At 38.2% G+C, this 16,872-nt stretch overlaps 2 protein-coding genes across 4 annotated transcripts in view; one reads left to right on the top strand and one right to left on the bottom strand.

Annotated features, from left to right (window-relative positions):
- Window positions 1-10,316, top strand: part of grm2b (glutamate receptor, metabotropic 2b) — a 29,145-nt gene extending 18,829 nt beyond the window's left edge. For both annotated transcript variants that reach the window (XM_068316382.1, XM_068316383.1), the window contains exons 3-6: window positions 3,252-4,089; window positions 4,569-5,632; window positions 8,071-8,263; window positions 9,701-10,316. In XM_068316382.1, the coding sequence (XP_068172483.1) occupies window positions 3,252-4,089; window positions 4,569-5,632; window positions 8,071-8,263; window positions 9,701-9,774 (2,169 nt within the window). In that variant the 3' untranslated portion in view covers window positions 9,775-10,316. The remainder of the gene's footprint in view (window positions 1-3,251; window positions 4,090-4,568; window positions 5,633-8,070; window positions 8,264-9,700) is intronic.
- A 323-nt stretch (window positions 10,317-10,639) lies between these two features.
- rrp9 (ribosomal RNA processing 9, U3 small nucleolar RNA binding protein) lies at window positions 10,640-16,835 on the bottom strand. 2 transcript variants are annotated; one of them, XM_068315475.1, is made up of 15 exons: window positions 16,662-16,835; window positions 16,417-16,511; window positions 16,202-16,314; window positions 16,048-16,115; window positions 15,500-15,541; window positions 15,290-15,416; window positions 15,062-15,186; window positions 14,860-14,952; window positions 14,649-14,749; window positions 14,420-14,554; window positions 13,517-13,579; window positions 13,241-13,398; window positions 12,929-13,008; window positions 12,719-12,792; window positions 10,640-11,241 (listed from the first exon to the last, which is right to left on the bottom strand). In XM_068315475.1, exons 1-15 carry the CDS (start codon window positions 16,734-16,736, stop codon window positions 11,139-11,141), a joined length of 1,452 nt encoding a protein of 483 aa, XP_068171576.1. In that variant the 5' UTR covers window positions 16,737-16,835; the 3' UTR covers window positions 10,640-11,138. The 2 variants fall into 2 exon arrangements, with proteins under 2 accessions (XP_068171576.1, XP_068171577.1); XM_068315476.1 differs by having other exon boundaries at window positions 10,647-11,241; window positions 13,253-13,398.
- Between the last annotated feature and the right edge of the window lie 37 nt (window positions 16,836-16,872).

Raw genomic sequence — 16,872 nt, forward strand, 5'->3', positions numbered from 1 at the left:
ACAGAATCTCATTTACAAAAGCAACTATTTAATTTTTGTCCACCGTGAAACTGACTTTTGTCCCTCGTGTTCATGACAGTGTGAAATATGAAATACATGACCCAACCTGCAATTTAATAAGTAAATGACATAATTTTAATATTCAATGTCAAATAATTTGCAATTGAAAGTCAAAACATAATTCTGCTAAACTTGTCATCTAATCCTTGATAGGGACATGATTCAATGATCCATCCATCAAGTTTTCTCTCTACTCTGGCAGAGAATTCTATGACTGCAATTTTATTGTACATATTTGTAGAAAAGCATTTGTGTATAAATGAAATAGAAAGGATCGGTTTCACCCTGTATATAATATAGCACATTCTCCACTACTGTCTGCTGTACTGCAAAGAGACTACCCAAATAGTAACACTGAGAAGAAGGAGCCACGCATAGAAGGAAGCATTATTGATCAATGTTTCATGAATGAACCAACTGAATAATACAACCAAAGCAACACTTTAACTTCATAATGCACTGCAATGCTAATGGGATCATTGATTTTATGTATGTAATTATTTGGAATTCATTATTCTTTTTCTCCTTCAACACTACCAGATGTTCTCTACATCTGAAAAGCACAGTGATCTGCAATGACTACAGTTAATATGAATATATATGCAAGAGGGTGCCTTCATATCTAATTGGACTACCTCATATGTGGAGGCTGTGTTGTGAATATGCCTCTCTCATGTATAATTTTGAGCTTTGGTTCAGGCTATGGGTCATTTTGGGACCACATCTAGATTATAAACCAGTGGACTGTGAAGACTGTCTTCCTGGGGCCAGTTATCGCTGTAGTTGTGATTCAAAGAGGCTTTGTTTGATTATATCCCTGCTTTGGATCTGGTTAGGACACAGGTAAGAGTTTTATGTGTTATAAATGTTTGTTAGGGTTAAAGATGTAATTTACTACTGTAGCAAGGATTAAATGTGATGTCCGCAGAGCCTCAAGCTATGAGGGCCAATTTACAATGTGATGCACACAAGCCAGCGTTGCAGCTGTGCTCTTATTCTGACTAGTTGTTGGAGAGAGGAAAAGGGAAGTACTGCGTGAGTGCAAACAGACGGCTTCTGTCACACACTCCAGTGCTATGCTGAAAGGTGTGCTGTCAAGCTTCTCCAAGAATCTATTGGCGGAGACCAACAGCCTGCCTGAAAACCCTAGAAGAAACAACCTTATTACTATCAAAGTGTGACTGACTCAATCTGTGTGGCTGCTCATGTGTTATTCTTCTCCATATAAAACACTTTATTTATTCCAGGCACTACAAACAAGTCCACATGTGCAGTATTCCAATCAGCTTTCCCCATACATGAACAATGAGAATCTTAGTGGGGGATTTGATGAGACCTTTGCCCTATATTCCCCTGGAAATAGGAATATTGCGAGGCCCTGCATGCTTGTCTAAATACATCATATTTACTCCATTCATCCCCTCAAGAGCTTTAACTATGCTCACATTTTCTGCTGGCTCTTTGGGCTGTATATTTAAAGAGGCTAAGCATATGGCCACACAGAGCTCAATGTTTCTGTATGTAATTCAGACACATGAAATATTGTGTTGGCATCCCATATGCAAAATTATCTCTTATAATCAACGTAACTCAGGGCTTCATCTTAAATTAAGGCTGGCAATGTCATTGAAAATGTATTTGTGCGTAGAGGAAATAGAGTGATGCAGTAAAATCCTTGAAGTACAAGGAAGAAGAAAAGAGTTTGTGACTTTACCATTAAAAAATAGATCTAAAGCATGCTTTGTTTTTATCAATTAGAATATTTTTTTAATTCTTTTCCAATTTGAATTATTATGTCAATCAATATATTTTCCCTCTTACAATAAGTTTGACACTTACATTCTGCATGTTGAACTTCTTAAAAGTTGTTTGATGGTTTTCAAAACAGCAGCATATTACTCAAAAACAAACAGATGCTTTCAAGAGTCATTTGTGTGGCTGTTAGCAATGCTAGATGAAAGGTCAGAGGATATTTTTACCATTCACAGTTCACATGGACATACAGTATGTAGGACCCACTGAATAGGTTGGTGATCTGGAATCACTCAGGACCAAATTGATGGACCAAATGTTGGCCAAACCAACGTAGTCGCAACTACAGCTAGCATCACCCTAAAACGTCAAATTACATGTTCAGTGCATAGACCTCATGCAGAACATTTTGATACTAGTGTACATACAGTATGTAACACTGCAGGTTTATAACACAGAGGGACTGGTAGCTCTGTAAGCTCATGGGTTGGACTGACTGACCTGGAGCTGTACTTCTAATAGAGCCTCATGTGTTGTTGCAATTAAATCCATGGGGATGCTACTGTTGAGCAAGAGTCCAGGCGTATGATGATACCTGAGGGGGAGGTAGTGATAAATTAAATTAATTAGTATACATTTATCACCACAATATTTCTAGAGGAATTCAGCAAAGCAACTTTTCACCAGCTCTGTAATGATGGGTGCATTGGAAATAATTGCAGTGATTTGATGACTCTGACAGTTGTTTCAGCGAACTACTAGTCTCTCGATCATGATCATCCACCCATGCTGAACTCACCAAGGGCTATTTTCCTATATAATTAAATACATTTGTCTGATTAATGTGATTGACAATGTCAGATAGAATCTGTCATGAGACTTAAATGATTTAGATTTTAGCTTGAGAAAAATAAACACATCATTTTGTTATCTCTGCATTGTTGTTGTTGTTATGTTACCTGTCACACACGCTGCTATTGATATGGATTCCTGATGTAAAATGGTCTGAGATAGAGGCTGAAGCACATGACACACATCAGCAGCTCTACCATTGAATAGCTCCACTTCAACTAAAGACCAGATTGATATCTACAAGATGAATCAAGAAGACCTCAAAAGGCCTGAGAAATGTAGCCTTGTGGCATTTTTTTAACTCAGAATTGTCAGCTAGGCCATCACAGGAGGAGATTGTTGTACCATTGAGCCAGCTAAAACGTTATTGCATCATTGTAGATATGGTGAAGTGGATATAAAATCCGAAATACATAACCTAATCTACAACTGCAACTTGCATGTGGGAGAAATTTGCTGTTATGACTTTTTGGTAAAAACACCAGTAAAACACAGGAATATCACCTGTGCCTCAACTGAACTCAGAGATACAAAATTAAAAAAATTAACGATGAACACTTTGAGATATTTTCTGTTTCTTTCACCAGGTGGCCAATCTCCTGCGATTGTTCCAGATCCCTCAGATCAGCTATGCCTCCACCAGTTCAAAACTCAGTGATAAGACCCGCTATGACTATTTTGCACGTACTGTGCCCCCTGATTTCGACCAGGCCAAGGCCATAGCTGAAATTCTTCGTTACTTTAACTGGACCTACGTATCAACTGTAGCATCAGAGGGTGACTATGGTGAGACAGGCATTGAAGCTTTCCTGCAGGAGGCGCGAACACGCCAAATCTGCATTGCCACTGCAGCCAAGGTCAGCCGTTCCACCAATCGCCACGGCTTTGAGGATGTGATCCGCTCTCTGCAGCAGAAGTCCAATGCTAAGGTGGTCATCTTGTTCACTCACAGTGAAGATGCCCGTGACCTTCTGGCAGCTGCTACTCGTATGAATGTCACCTTTACCTGGGTGGCAAGCGATGGATGGGGGGCACAGGAGAGTGTGGTGAGGGACAGCAAGACCGCAGCAGACGGAGCATTCACCATTGAGCTGGCCTCCTACCCAATTAGAGAGTTCGGAGACTACTTCACAAAGCTGAACCCATACACCAACAAAAGGAACCCGTGGTTCAAAGAGTTCTGGGAGCACAGGTTCGGCTGCAGTCTTCAGAACCCTGACTGCAGTAAGCACAGCTTACGAGATGGAACTTTTGAGCAGGAATCCAAGATCATGTTTGTGGTGAATGCAGTCTATGCTATGGCGCATGCTCTGCATAACATGAGGCAAGCTGTCTGCTCCAATACATCCAGGATCTGTGATGCCATGAAACCAGGTAATGGAAAAAGGTTCTACAAGGAATTCATCTTGAAGACAAAGTTTGAAGGTAAAGGATATTACATGTGTGCAATATGTATGTGGTCAGTTTTCACGTGAAAGCATTTCTAAATAGGTCAGAGAGCATAAAGTATAAATGTTCTAAATGCTCTAACTTTAAATTAAATTAAATTTTAATTTAAAACACACAGGACTTGGAAACGGACTAGATAAAGACTTGAAATTATCAATGGGGAAATAATCTATAACATGTTATTCTTAGAATACTGGATATTGGTTGAATATACTTAAATCCTAGGTAACTACTACAGTATGCATAATAAGTGATTTAGTAATTTTATTTTATTTTTTTTATTTATATAGTGTATACACATTTCTACTTTGTACTTTTGTGATAGTGGATAAGAGACAATTCATCTCATGAGGTTTATGCTCCAAACAAATAAGGGGTTGACCTATTCAAACTTCATTTATTTGTTTTTCACTTGCATTAACATTTGTAATTTTTGAACCCTTGCTTCCTACCAGCACCATTCAGACCTGCAGACACAGAGAACATGGTGCGTTTTGACTCGTCTGGAGACAGTATCAGCCGCTACAACATCTTCCACTACCACAAAGAAGATGGAAAGTTCATCTACAAGAAAGTTGGCTACTGGGATCAGAGCCTGACCCTGAACACAACCTTGGTACCCTGGCGAGGGATGGTTCCACCCACTTCCCAGTGCAGTGACCCCTGTAAGAAGAATGAGGTGAAGAGTATGCAGCCTGGAGACATGTGCTGCTGGATCTGCATCCCCTGCCAGAACTACCAGTACCTGCAGGATGAGTTCACCTGTGCTGACTGTGGTGTCGGTCAGTGGCCCCTGGCTAACTTGACTGGCTGCTATGATCTGCCTGAAGAATACATCCGGTGGGAGGATGCCTGGGCCATTGGGCCGGTCACCATTTCTTGCTTTGGTATACTGTGCACATTGTCAGTCATTGGCTTGTTCTTCAAGCACAATGACACTCCTGTGGTTAAAGCAAGTGGGCGTGAACTCTCTTACATCCTCTTGTTGGGAGTGTTGATGTGCTATCTCATGACGTTCATCTACATCACCAAACCATCCACTGCTGTTTGCACTCTTCGCCGACTTGGCCTTGGCACGTCATTTTCAGTTTGTTACTCGGCTCTTCTAACCAAAACCAACCGTATCGCTCGCATCTTCAGCGGGGTGAAGGATGGAGCCCAGCGACCACGCTTTATCAGTCCCGCCTCCCAGGTAGTGATCTGTGGCGCTCTTATCTCCTGCCAGCTGCTTGTGGCTCTAATCTGGCTGATGGTGGAGGTTCCTGGGGTTCGGAAGGACATGAGCCCGGAGAGGAGAAACGTGGTTACCCTCAAGTGCAACAGCAGGGACACCAGCATGCTTATGTCACTGACGTACAACTGCATCCTCATCATCCTCTGTACCATCTACGCCTTTAAGACACGAAAGTGCCCTGAAAACTTCAATGAGGCAAAGTTCATCGGGTTCACCATGTACACCACTTGCATCATCTGGCTTGCATTCCAGCCCATCTTCTATGTTACTGCCAGTGATTACAGGGTAAGAACCTACAATTGATTGTATGTAATTCATATTTCTGGAAAAATTTTAAGCCCACTGAAATGGAATAATGTAAAGATCATCTATAAGTTACTATCCCAAGTGTGATAAACACACCAAAGGAGAAGATGTCTCTTTCAGATTCCATTTAATCACCTTTCCCAAGACCCTATAAAACAGTGAGCATTCTTTTCATGTGGATTGAAGGAACTTTCAAGACGTGTACAAAGACTCTGGAGGCAGACCAGACAGGAAAACATAGACACAAATAATTCAACCTGATTTATTGAATCATTATTTTTAAATGTCTAATTACACATCAGGTGCAGATGTGATATATTACACGATATATTACAGTTTTTCAGAATATATTTAAAACTTAATAAACTAGTTCTACGTAGTGAACCGTCTCAGCAATTTTTGAAAAGGGACATTTAGTGGTAGTTGTAGGAAATATGATTGGTTGATTGCTGAGTTGTCTCAAGGAGATATATTTTTGTCGCCATATACATCTAATACAAAATTATTATTATTGTTACTACTATTATTATTATTATTATTATTATTATCATTATCATTATTAATATTATTATACAAATGGTTATAAGCTGCATTTACTTTGAGCCACACAATGGCTACAAGCATAATTATTACTGGACTTGACTGAAGTGCTGTATCAGGCCAAATATTTAAAAAAAAGGTTTTTTTTGTTGTTGTTTTTTCATCAGGTTTGTATCATCATGAGGTACCTCAGGCCTTTTGAGTTTGTAGCCATCAGCCTTCCTGGCATCCAAACCTTGAACTGAAATCATCTACTGCTCCTGATTCCCACTGGGACACAAGAGGAGCACTGCATAAAATGAGATTGCATTAATACAGAATAATATAGTAATTGAGAATGAGGTTTGGCACTACAGCAGAGATATTTGGTCTGCAACAGAGACCTTGATTGTTTGGTTTTGTGTGACACCAATAATAATGGCCTTGGATTCAGTTGCCACATTTTAATTAGGGATGGATAAGACAGAAATATTCTCATGAGAGACTAGCATTGTTGATGACCTTATGGTTTTACAGGTTGTTTTATATTCAGAAACCCGCACATAGAAAATGCTACAAATTATGTTCTCACATTTTAATTTAATAAAAGAATCGCCATTACTATAGAAATAATGCCCAAATTATGTGCTACATACTGAATAATTATACATACAGTTATATGACACCCTATACTTTAAAGATGTCTGTTTAATGGATGTAAACATAAACATATCAAAGAATATATAAAAAGGCACCACCATTAAATTAAGTCAAAAATATAACATCATTCTTTCTGCTGTCGGTTTAAAAATAACATGGCAGGCTTCACACAGTAATGCTTGGAGTTTTATAATTTTTTTAATAATGAACTAGTGGATAGAAGAAGGTGCTAAAAAGACTTCTCGATGGTTGAAAGAGCTAGAGCACTGGAAAACAGAAATGGAGTATTATCTCTAGTCTTTTTGCTGTTTTCACCACTTAGTGTTTCTGTGCATTATTTTTGTGAGGGATTTCTCTTGCAGTGGTTCTGCAAATAGAAGTTCCTGGACTGCAGGGGCAACCAGTGGGGTGGGAAGAGATGGCGCTCAGGAAGATGACCCCAGCAGTCAACTCACATTAGTAGTTGGAATGTGACTAACAAGGCTCTGACTTTCCAGGACAACAAGCTGTGCTTATTTCACATTCTCCTACTTGTCATCACATCCATACACATGCAGGCAAACAGTTAGAATTTCATTGTTCATAATTGAAAAATTCAATGACACATGCATTATGTGAAATATAGCTAATGATACTGTCAGAATAAATTCATGAAATATGAAAATGATCAATGACAAACTGATTTACTGATTTGTTTCATTGCTATGTAAGATTTTTGAAAATATATTTTGTTCATTTGAAAACAATGAACCAATCTAATTTCCACTTAAGTCAAACCCCCCAACTCTCAAGTAAGGGGAGAACAATGCTGAAATACAGATTATCATTTATTTTTTAACAAAGGTTAGTTGCTGCATCTATTTTGACTGCATGGCCGGGATGTGATAGCAAAAGGAAATCCATCCATCTTCATGTAGATGAGACAAACATAATCGTCTTGTTTTCAGCTACTTATCCGCCTCACCTGTCACGGTTTTTGCTGGGGGCTATTCCAGCTGAATATGGGCGAGAATCGGGGTACACCCTGGATGACACACCAGGTCATTGCCATGCCACAAACGACCATTCATGCATTTTTGGTGATAATTTGCCCACTCCGTGTTTAGAAGACTGGATTGAAAAGAGGAAAGTGATGATGAAATGATAAATGTGGGTGTGTGGTACATATTTGACAAGTCAATTAACAGACAAATGTAAGACAAAAGCACATGGTGAAATGTTTATGTCTCACCTCATAGGTGCAGACCACGACTATGTGTATCTCCGTCAGTCTGAGTGGTTCGGTGGTCCTGGGCTGCCTCTTTGCACCCAAGGTTCACATCATCCTGTTTCAGCCCCAGAAAAATGTGGCATCTCTGAGAGTCACAGCCAACCGCTTCAGAGCCACAGAGTGCTGCTCTGCCTCCGCCCCCAGCTCCAGCTACTCTAAAGGTACAAGCCTCCATAATACCTGACTACACTGTTCTCAGCTTCATCCAGTACTCTGCATAGTAAAGAAATCATTCATTCATCTTCTTTGCTGCTTCTTCTGCTATTGCGGGTCATAGGGGTTGCTGGAACCTATCCCAGCAGATTTATGGGCAAGAATTCAGCAGCAGTGTAAACAACACTTTAGGTTTCCAAAGGAACAAGATAAGATGCTGTTGCACTTTCTTATTAGTGACTAACCCATACAACCCCTTCAATGAGGAAAACAAACAGGTCCTGCATCGACTGCATAGTTGACAAATGCCGGAAACGCTCCTGAAACACACTGATCAGATTCAGCTCCTTTCATTACGTAACAAAAGGGTTGAATGCCATAGCCCGGCCTCGTCTGTGTGAGAACTTTCCCCTCTCTCCAGATAACGGGGCGTTCATCCCCAAGGTGAAGTTCGGCATACTCAGCTGTAAGGTAGCAGTGTGTCACAGTGTAATCCCTCAGAGCTAGATATGCAAGTTGCTCAGTTGTTGGTTGTACAAATCAACATAACTGCTTATATTATATGCCAAAGAAGAACAAAAGAAGACCATGATTGTACTTAATTTTTAATGACAACATGTCGGTTATGTTGCTTGTAAACATTAGGCCATGCTGCCATTAACCATATCCTCTCTGTCAGGAGTGTAATAAGCAAGACAGGCATTGACAGACGGACCTCATTAGCATCTAACAGTGGAGGCACAGAAACAGTTTGATCTCAGTAGAGCTCATTTTGGCGACTTGTAGACAGCTGAAGTTCAGAACCACAGATAAGTTTGTGCCAATACATTTCAAATACTCTACAGTGTAGCTGCACATCTGACAGCTGTGTGAAATTCAATGAAAAGAATATAATATGGGATTTTAATAGGTAGAGCCATTTTAATTTAAACATTTTATATTTATATATACTGTATTTTACTTTCTGAGTGCTGCGACAGATTTTAGTCTGCTGCATGAGGGTTTAATGCTCCTTTAACTGCTTCAGAGATGGTCTAGCTATCTATAATTAATGTGTGGTTTTACAACTGAGATTTAGATGAAGAAATCAGAGAATTCACTCAAAGCAGAAATACAATAATGTAAATAAAAACCCTGATTTGCATTTAAAATTTATATTGATAAATTTTAGTGTTGCCTCATGTCACTTGTACTGTACCTGTAAATCACTTTTTTCAGTAGTTTCTTAGGAGCTGATCCACTGTTTTATCTGTGTAGTCTTCATCAGCAGATATCAAACACAGTAAATGATTGGCAAGATGCAGCGCATTCAAAAAGAAAACTGGTTCTACACAGCAAAGAATTGCTGAGCCAAACACTCCACAGTCCCGCTTGCAATTTTCACATCTAATTCAGTTTACCTTTCTTGTAGTGCCTGGTTAAAATTGCTGTTTCTGTCAACACAGGATCAGCCTCCAACTATGTGCCATCAGTTTGCAACGGCCGCGAGGTTGTGGACTCTACAACATCCTCTTTGTGAAACAGGTGCCCCTTGAAGCAAAGACCAGGCCGCAATGAATCATCCCTCCATCCCACAAGGCTGCATATGAAAGACCTCCATATGCCATTCAACTTACTGCAGAGAAGGTTCTGGGTAGACTGACTGTGGAAAGGGCAACTGTATGAAGGCAGAATGATGTTCCAGCAGTAAGCATCAATTGTAAAACATTTTTGTACAGATTTAATATGCTGTGATCTGGGGTTTCAATAGTTGTGATTTGATGAACTGTGCCTTGTACTAAAGTCTTGTCAGTTGGGTGCTTGTGAAGCGGTAGCGATATACAAAGATGGCTGCTCTTATTTATCCTTATAGTGCTGTGAATATATACACGTTGTAGAAAAAAATGCTGTGAAACAAATTTAACCCTTTGGTGACTAATTATAGTTAATGTGATGAAACATATGCATTCACACAATAGACATGTCAATGTAGACGGATACAACAGTGTGTGCTTTTCTGTAATTTATGTAAATAAAATGTTTTTAATACCACAGTATTAAATTCTATTATGTTTGAATATACAGTTCATATTTAAATAAATGCAGCTACCCAGAGACGAAGAACTCCCATACTTTTTTTCTCTACTAAATAACTTTAAAAAGTTTGTTCAACTTGAATTAACTGAGGTTTTTCCTTTCTGATTTTACTAGTTAAAAAATATTCCAGTGATGCAGCATGAATTTGAATTCCTCTCCAATGTCAGTACTTGTTTAGCACAATTCCTGACATATCCTGATATAATAAGAAGTAAAAAATTATCCCATTTTATTGTCCAACTCATTGCACAATTAAACAAAATAATGGTTATCAGAATTAATTTGTTTAAACTGAATTGTTAATGTGTTCTCCAGCATTACATTAGCAAATCACTGTTCTGAAAGGGGTGAAATGACTTCACCACTTATGTAAATTTTATAGACAGCTTCATTCAAGTCATTTAAAATGATTGACTGGTATCTGAATGGACTTGCTTCAGTCAAGTTGCGTTTTCTTTGATTGCAGGTCAAACAGTTCAACAAGGTTTTCTATGAACAAAGAAATTACTTTCTTGTAGTTACAATTGTCTGACGTTGACAGGCTGACATTAACCTGAGCAGAGCCGGTTACCATGACAATGCAGACCCGAGCTGACAGTAATCATCAAAAAACAAACAAACAAATAAACAAACATTTTCAACAGGATTCACTTAAGAAAATAAGCAAGACATAACTGCTAAAATCACAGACTGAGCAATAAAATGTACATATACGCCAAATTACTTCTCATAAGGAGGATAAATAAAACATGACACATAATTTTTTTAAGCATTTAATTTCCAAAATGAAAAACATTAAGCAGCCCACTATTCAGTCGTCTTTGGTTCTTCTGGTTTTGGAGGTTTCCTCTTGAGTGGAATAATATAAATTCCATTCTTGGCATCTTTTATTCTCCACCATCGGCCCAACCTGAAGAATGAAAAACATCACCATTATAATCAATTTTATGGAACAGAAGATAGTGGGAGATTGTTTTACGAGCTCTTCCTCTTACTTCAGATAAGATACTATGTTCTTGCAGTTTGCAGGTGGGTCCTTTATTTTCCCCAACATATTTCAAGTTTTTAAGTGGAATCATATAATTTCAAACAAAAGTTTGTCTACCGCCCCCCATCTGGCCTGATAGCACTGCATTTGGGGAGTCTTTTTATAGACATTCCTAAAAAGAAATAGATCCCTTTTCAGGCTTCAAGTGATGTTCAGGTGGTCGACTCCGTTAGCGGTCAGAGCCCACAACAACAACCCCTGGTGAGTAATTATGATTTAAACCACACTTAATGAGATATTTTAAATTTGGGACCAACTGATATTGATTTAACAGTAATCAATACCAATACAGACCAATACTGATATCTGGAACAGACTATATAAATGTATATTTTTATTTGCATTATAAATTAAAATAATTACAATATACCACCATAGTAAATTCCTATGCTGTATTACACTACCCCATTTTCTACTTCTGCTTATCACTTTGGATGCCAATTTTGTGCTTATAGCTTGTTAGTTTACAGATTCAGATTAAGACCCTTATAAACAACTATTTCTAACTTGATTTACTTTTTCAGCAGTCTCACTGAAAGCTGGATTTAGCATTCGATGTTACTCTGTCTTTCAGGTTACCACCATGTACAGTACATCAACACTAATGCAGAATTAAGAGGAAAGCAGGAAATATGGTTTCATAAAGAATAGCTGTCTGATGAGACAGGAGAGTTCTCCTCACCTTCACTCAATGATGGCAGTAAGAGAACATATCTAAGTGGAATGCGCCACCCTCTAATCTGAATCTGGAATGTCTTATTTATACAAGAGTCCATGTTTGTTTGAGTCATGTTTGTAAGCAATAAAAAAAAAAGTTACATTTAGTAATTTTGCATATGCAATTTCCTCCGGGATTAATAAAGTATCTATCTATCTATCTATCTAATTCCTGCAATTTTTGTAGTTTGGCATTTTTTTAACTTCAATTACCTTTTAAAATGATCCAAGGAGATCAATGGTCAAATTAAACAACTGCTGTTATTATAACTGATTTAGCTGCAGGTTTATAACTATGCTCTGCACAATATAAACAATAAATGCTGATCATTACAAGTTATTTCATGACACTTATAAAAAAAAAAAATCCCACTGTAAACCATAAAACTAGTATTCCAGCTTCTTTCTATGCACTGATCTCATCAAGATTGCATCACCTCTGAATAAAACTGGGACCAACCGATGCGCCACTGCAGATATTTGTGACAGCAGAAGAGTGATGGATTAACACTGGCATCTAGTGGATGTTTCTTTCACTGAACATGAATCTGTGCTGACATTAGGTAGTTAATAGGAACCCCACTGACAGTTTCCATGGAAACACAATCATTAGCAGAGTTACCTGTGCTCCTGTCCAACTCCTGCCACCAAGAACTGACCAGAGCTCGAAAACTTGAGACTGTTGACAAATCCGGACTGAAGGAGAAGAGAAGGAAGAGATCGAATATTTCGTGACTGCTATTGCAGTGGCTGCAAATTATGTGTATAACTGGCTTAGAAACACATTGTGTTAATGGAATTGTTTCTGATGGAAGAGGGAATGAGAGCTTACCACAGGCACGCTGTATAATGGCTGCAGCCCACGGTAATTCTGTTCACACTTCCACAGCTGCACCTGTGAGTTGTGTGAGCCTGTACAGAACAACCATTGTAACTTTAAGCACTACAGACATCTTAAATGTAACTTACATACAGCTATCTGCAGCTACAGGTCTACTAAAGGACATGTAATCAAATTTGTTTAATATAATAACTTTGTATTTGTACAAGACAGCTGTGAAAGGCTTCATTTAAATTTAATGCATCTTGCCCATTGTGAAGTGTCAGTACGTGTTCATAACAGGCTCATGAAAAAGATTCTCACAGCCAGATGCACCTGAGGCGACAGTATCCGAGTTCTGAAGTGCGGCGACTGAAACCACCCAATGAGACTGCTCCAGTCCTACATCACCATGGCAACCATGCGCCTGCTTAACTGTGCAGAGAGGCTTCTTCTTGTTGACGCTCCAAAGACACACAGAGCTGGGGTCATATGGAAAATTGGAAGGATGCACAAAAAAAGAGACAAACACGACTGGATATATTAACGTGAAACAAATTTGGGGGGAAAAAACCTGCAAGAGCTTGAAAACTGTCTCACCCATCATCAGCTCCTGTTATCATATGTTCTTCATTTATAAGCTGCACACAGTCAATGGAACTCCTGTTAGACAGAATTACAAGAACAGACTTAAATAACAGGAACTGAGTGATATCCAGACACTGTACACGTGTCAATCTAATCAGAGTTCATTAGCTTTGGCCCTGTTTGTTAATCTACTTTATGTATGACTTCATGGATTAGATTTCTAGCAGACAAGCTAGATGCTATATCAGCTCCCCACATCTAATTGTGTTACCAAACTAAAATTTAAGGTATCTGTAGCATTTAATTCCATAATATTTGAGTCACTACAACAATATATTTCAAGTTTATGTGAAGTATAATATCTGTCAGGGAAAAATATTTAGTGACCTTTTAATAAGGCCTTTATTCAATGCCTCCAAAATAAATCAACATTCTTACTTTTTTCAACGGTCACTGAGTTTCACAGCAATGATTAATTGTGTGATAGTGTACATTTTTTAACTGACACTGATTTCCTGAGATGGCTAGCATTACTTGAAAACCATCTTGACGTCACATTTTTAGTCCATTTATTTATTCTATTTTATTTCACTTTAATTTGAAAATGCTTTTTGTTAAAAGAAATAAACTCAGCCACGTAAACCTCATTACCTTGCCTTTATTTTTATGCAATTACAATGTTAAGCAGGAAAACATATCGGCAATAAAACTTACCAAAGGCAAAAATCTTTCAGATTAAAGCTGCTCACAACTTATATTGTTGTGATGTAACTCAAAGAAAAAATTACATTTCTCATCTTAAACAGATACAATTTCCTAGTGTTTCTTAATAATGTGTGCCTTAACTCTGCTTTCATGGGGCTTTGTCAAGAAATCAACAAATCTGAACTCAGTGTAAAACAGCGAGAAACTCACTCGTGGCCATGAAACACCAGCTGAGATTCCTCTGCAATTTTCCACACCCTCACTGAGCGGTCCCTTCCTCCTGCAGTCACACAACACTCCCGGCTCAGGGCATCCAATCCTGTGATGGCATCCTGATGTCCAAAACTACAAGGAATGACAAAGGAAGATTAAGTTCAACATGAAACATAAATACAAGTGTTTTGTGGTGAGATACCTTATTTTCCAATTAGTTACTCACAGAGTTTCGACATACGCGTTCTCGGCTACGTTCCATACTTTTACTGAGCGATCATGTGAGGCACTGTAAAGATCATGAGTTCCTTTCCTAAATGAAAGACCCTGAGATGGAAAGGACATTTGTCACCAGACCTTAGAGATACAGCAGATTCTCTGAAGATAAAAAAAAAAGGAAAGTCTTAAAGCTGAGAAAGAATGGAGGGAGCCCTTACCGACACTGGACCTTTGTGTCCGGTGAATTTGTATAAATGTTTACATGTCTCTGCCTCCCAGATCATGATCAGTTTGTTCATGTCTCCAGTGGCCTAAAAAGATGTTTGAAAGTCTTCATTTGCAGCATAAATATATATTTTGGTAAAGCAGAACAAATTTTCAAACAAAAGGAAATAAACATGCTGAAGAAAAACGACTCACCAAATATTTTCCATCTGATGAAATAGCCATGCATAGGATATGGACAGTATGTCCAACATGTTGATCTTCTGTGCCTTTTCTTCCACCAGGTATTGTGTGCAGTTTCTTCCCACTCTCAAAATCCCCTGAAAATATAAGAAAATGAATAAACTGACAACACCAATTATTATCCTCAGGAACAGAACAATTTTCGGATTTAGGATAGAAGTGGTTTTCATATATACACACATTTGATGATGGAGCAGTCCTTGGATGCAGAAAAAATGTACTTATCATCAGAAGTGATGACTAGACAGGTAATGGCAAGTTTGTGCCCTCTTAACACTCTGATCTCCGAAGCATCTGGTGGCAAAAACTAACAAAGGAAAAAGTCAAATTTTAATGAACAGCTTTGTCACTAAGAACAACAGAAAGAAGAGGAAAAATTCCCATACTTACATCCTTGGCAATAAATCGTTGAAGCTTTCCTTTTTGTTCAAGCTGAGTGAGAAATCACAATCAAAACCAGATCGATAACACATGGACTTTAACAAATATATGATGTGATCAGTAACATAGGTTTTACTTCTGAAATCTGGTTGGACACAATGAAGTCAATAGCATAAATATACAATTATTTCATGACAGGTTTAGTATTATTATCTTCACTACAACTGCCTAATTTATTGCAAAATAACAGTGAATAATTGTAAAGGCATTTTAGGAAAAGAAACTTTCCGGAGTTTGTTTTTTGTTTGTTTTGCTGGCTTGTGTTTATCAATTTAGCAGTAATGTATTCTGTGTCATTGGCCAGAGTGGCAAACATCTTGCATCAAGTGAGTCAAAGACAGATGTGACAGAGTGAAGCTGGTAATTTATTCATCACACAGTAACTGAAATGAAAAGGTATAGGTACGAAGTAATCAGGAGTATAATAATAATAATGTGAGTCTCATGACAGTGTCTGTAGAGGCAATCACATTTGTTAATACAGAAGAAAATCTTACCACGTCTTCCTGAAGACGTCCTGCAATCAGATCAGTTTCGAACAACTCTTCTTCTGCTTTATTTTCCTCTGATGAGAGAAGATCAATCAATAAATATAAAATGGTATAATCAATGACATTATACCTCCAAACTCTATGGGTGAATCAAGCTTACCTTCCTCTCTTAACTGATCAAGGTAAAGTTTAGCTAATCTAAGCTTCTTCTCCTGTGGTGTTTCTTCGTAATCAATGTCTTCATTTGACTGTCTTTTCTTGGTCCCTACATAACTGTGAAAAACAAAAAACATTAAAACTAATATACATCTGTTATGTTTATACTAAAAGCACAATTATAAATCTGTTATAGAATAGCGCATATCACCAACTAACCTCTCTGTTTCAGAGTCGCTGGATATCTCTTCATTATGCTTAGATTTTGGTTTCTTCGTTCGTATTTTGGTCTTTCCAGCCGAGTCCCCTTCACCCTTTAGTAACAAAACCAGAGGGCATGACATGAATTACAACATACAACTACACATCAGGGCTTTACATATAAAAACGAAGCATGGCTGAACCTAATGATAAGTTAGCATTAGAGTGAATTAGCTTGTGTGCTAATAGCCCATATTCCTTACCTTTCGTTTTGGTAACTCTACAACTTTCCCCTTTTTGGGATTTTGTTTTGTCTTTATAAAGAAAGATGAAGACATTATCAAACGCGTTTCAGAATAGACGATATCAATAGATATCGTTAACTGCTCCACCTGATACAAATCTAGTTTGAACCCACATGGGCGCAGTGCAACCTATCTTAGATCCTGAAATCACATGGGGTACTCGTCACTG

The sequence above is a fragment of the Antennarius striatus genome, chromosome 5, assembly GCF_040054535.1.
Source record: "Antennarius striatus isolate MH-2024 chromosome 5, ASM4005453v1, whole genome shotgun sequence".
Taxonomy (NCBI): Eukaryota; Metazoa; Chordata; class Actinopteri; order Lophiiformes; family Antennariidae; genus Antennarius; species Antennarius striatus.

What these genes read in the sequence shown, in the direction of transcription:
- rrp9 (XM_068315475.1), bottom strand. Translation starts at nt 16,736, where the DNA reads ATGTCTTCATCTTTCTTTATAAAGACAAAACAAAATCCCAAAAAGGGG. An exon ending in AGCGACTCTGAAACAGAGAG is followed by an intron (nt 16,315 to 16,416) that starts GTTAGTTGGTGA and finishes TGTTTTTCACAG; the next exon opens with TTATGTAGGGACCAAGAAAA. An exon ending in ATAACAGGAGCTGATGATGG is followed by an intron (nt 13,399 to 13,516) that starts GTGAGACAGTTT and finishes ATATGACCCCAG; the next exon opens with CTCTGTGTGTCTTTGGAGCG.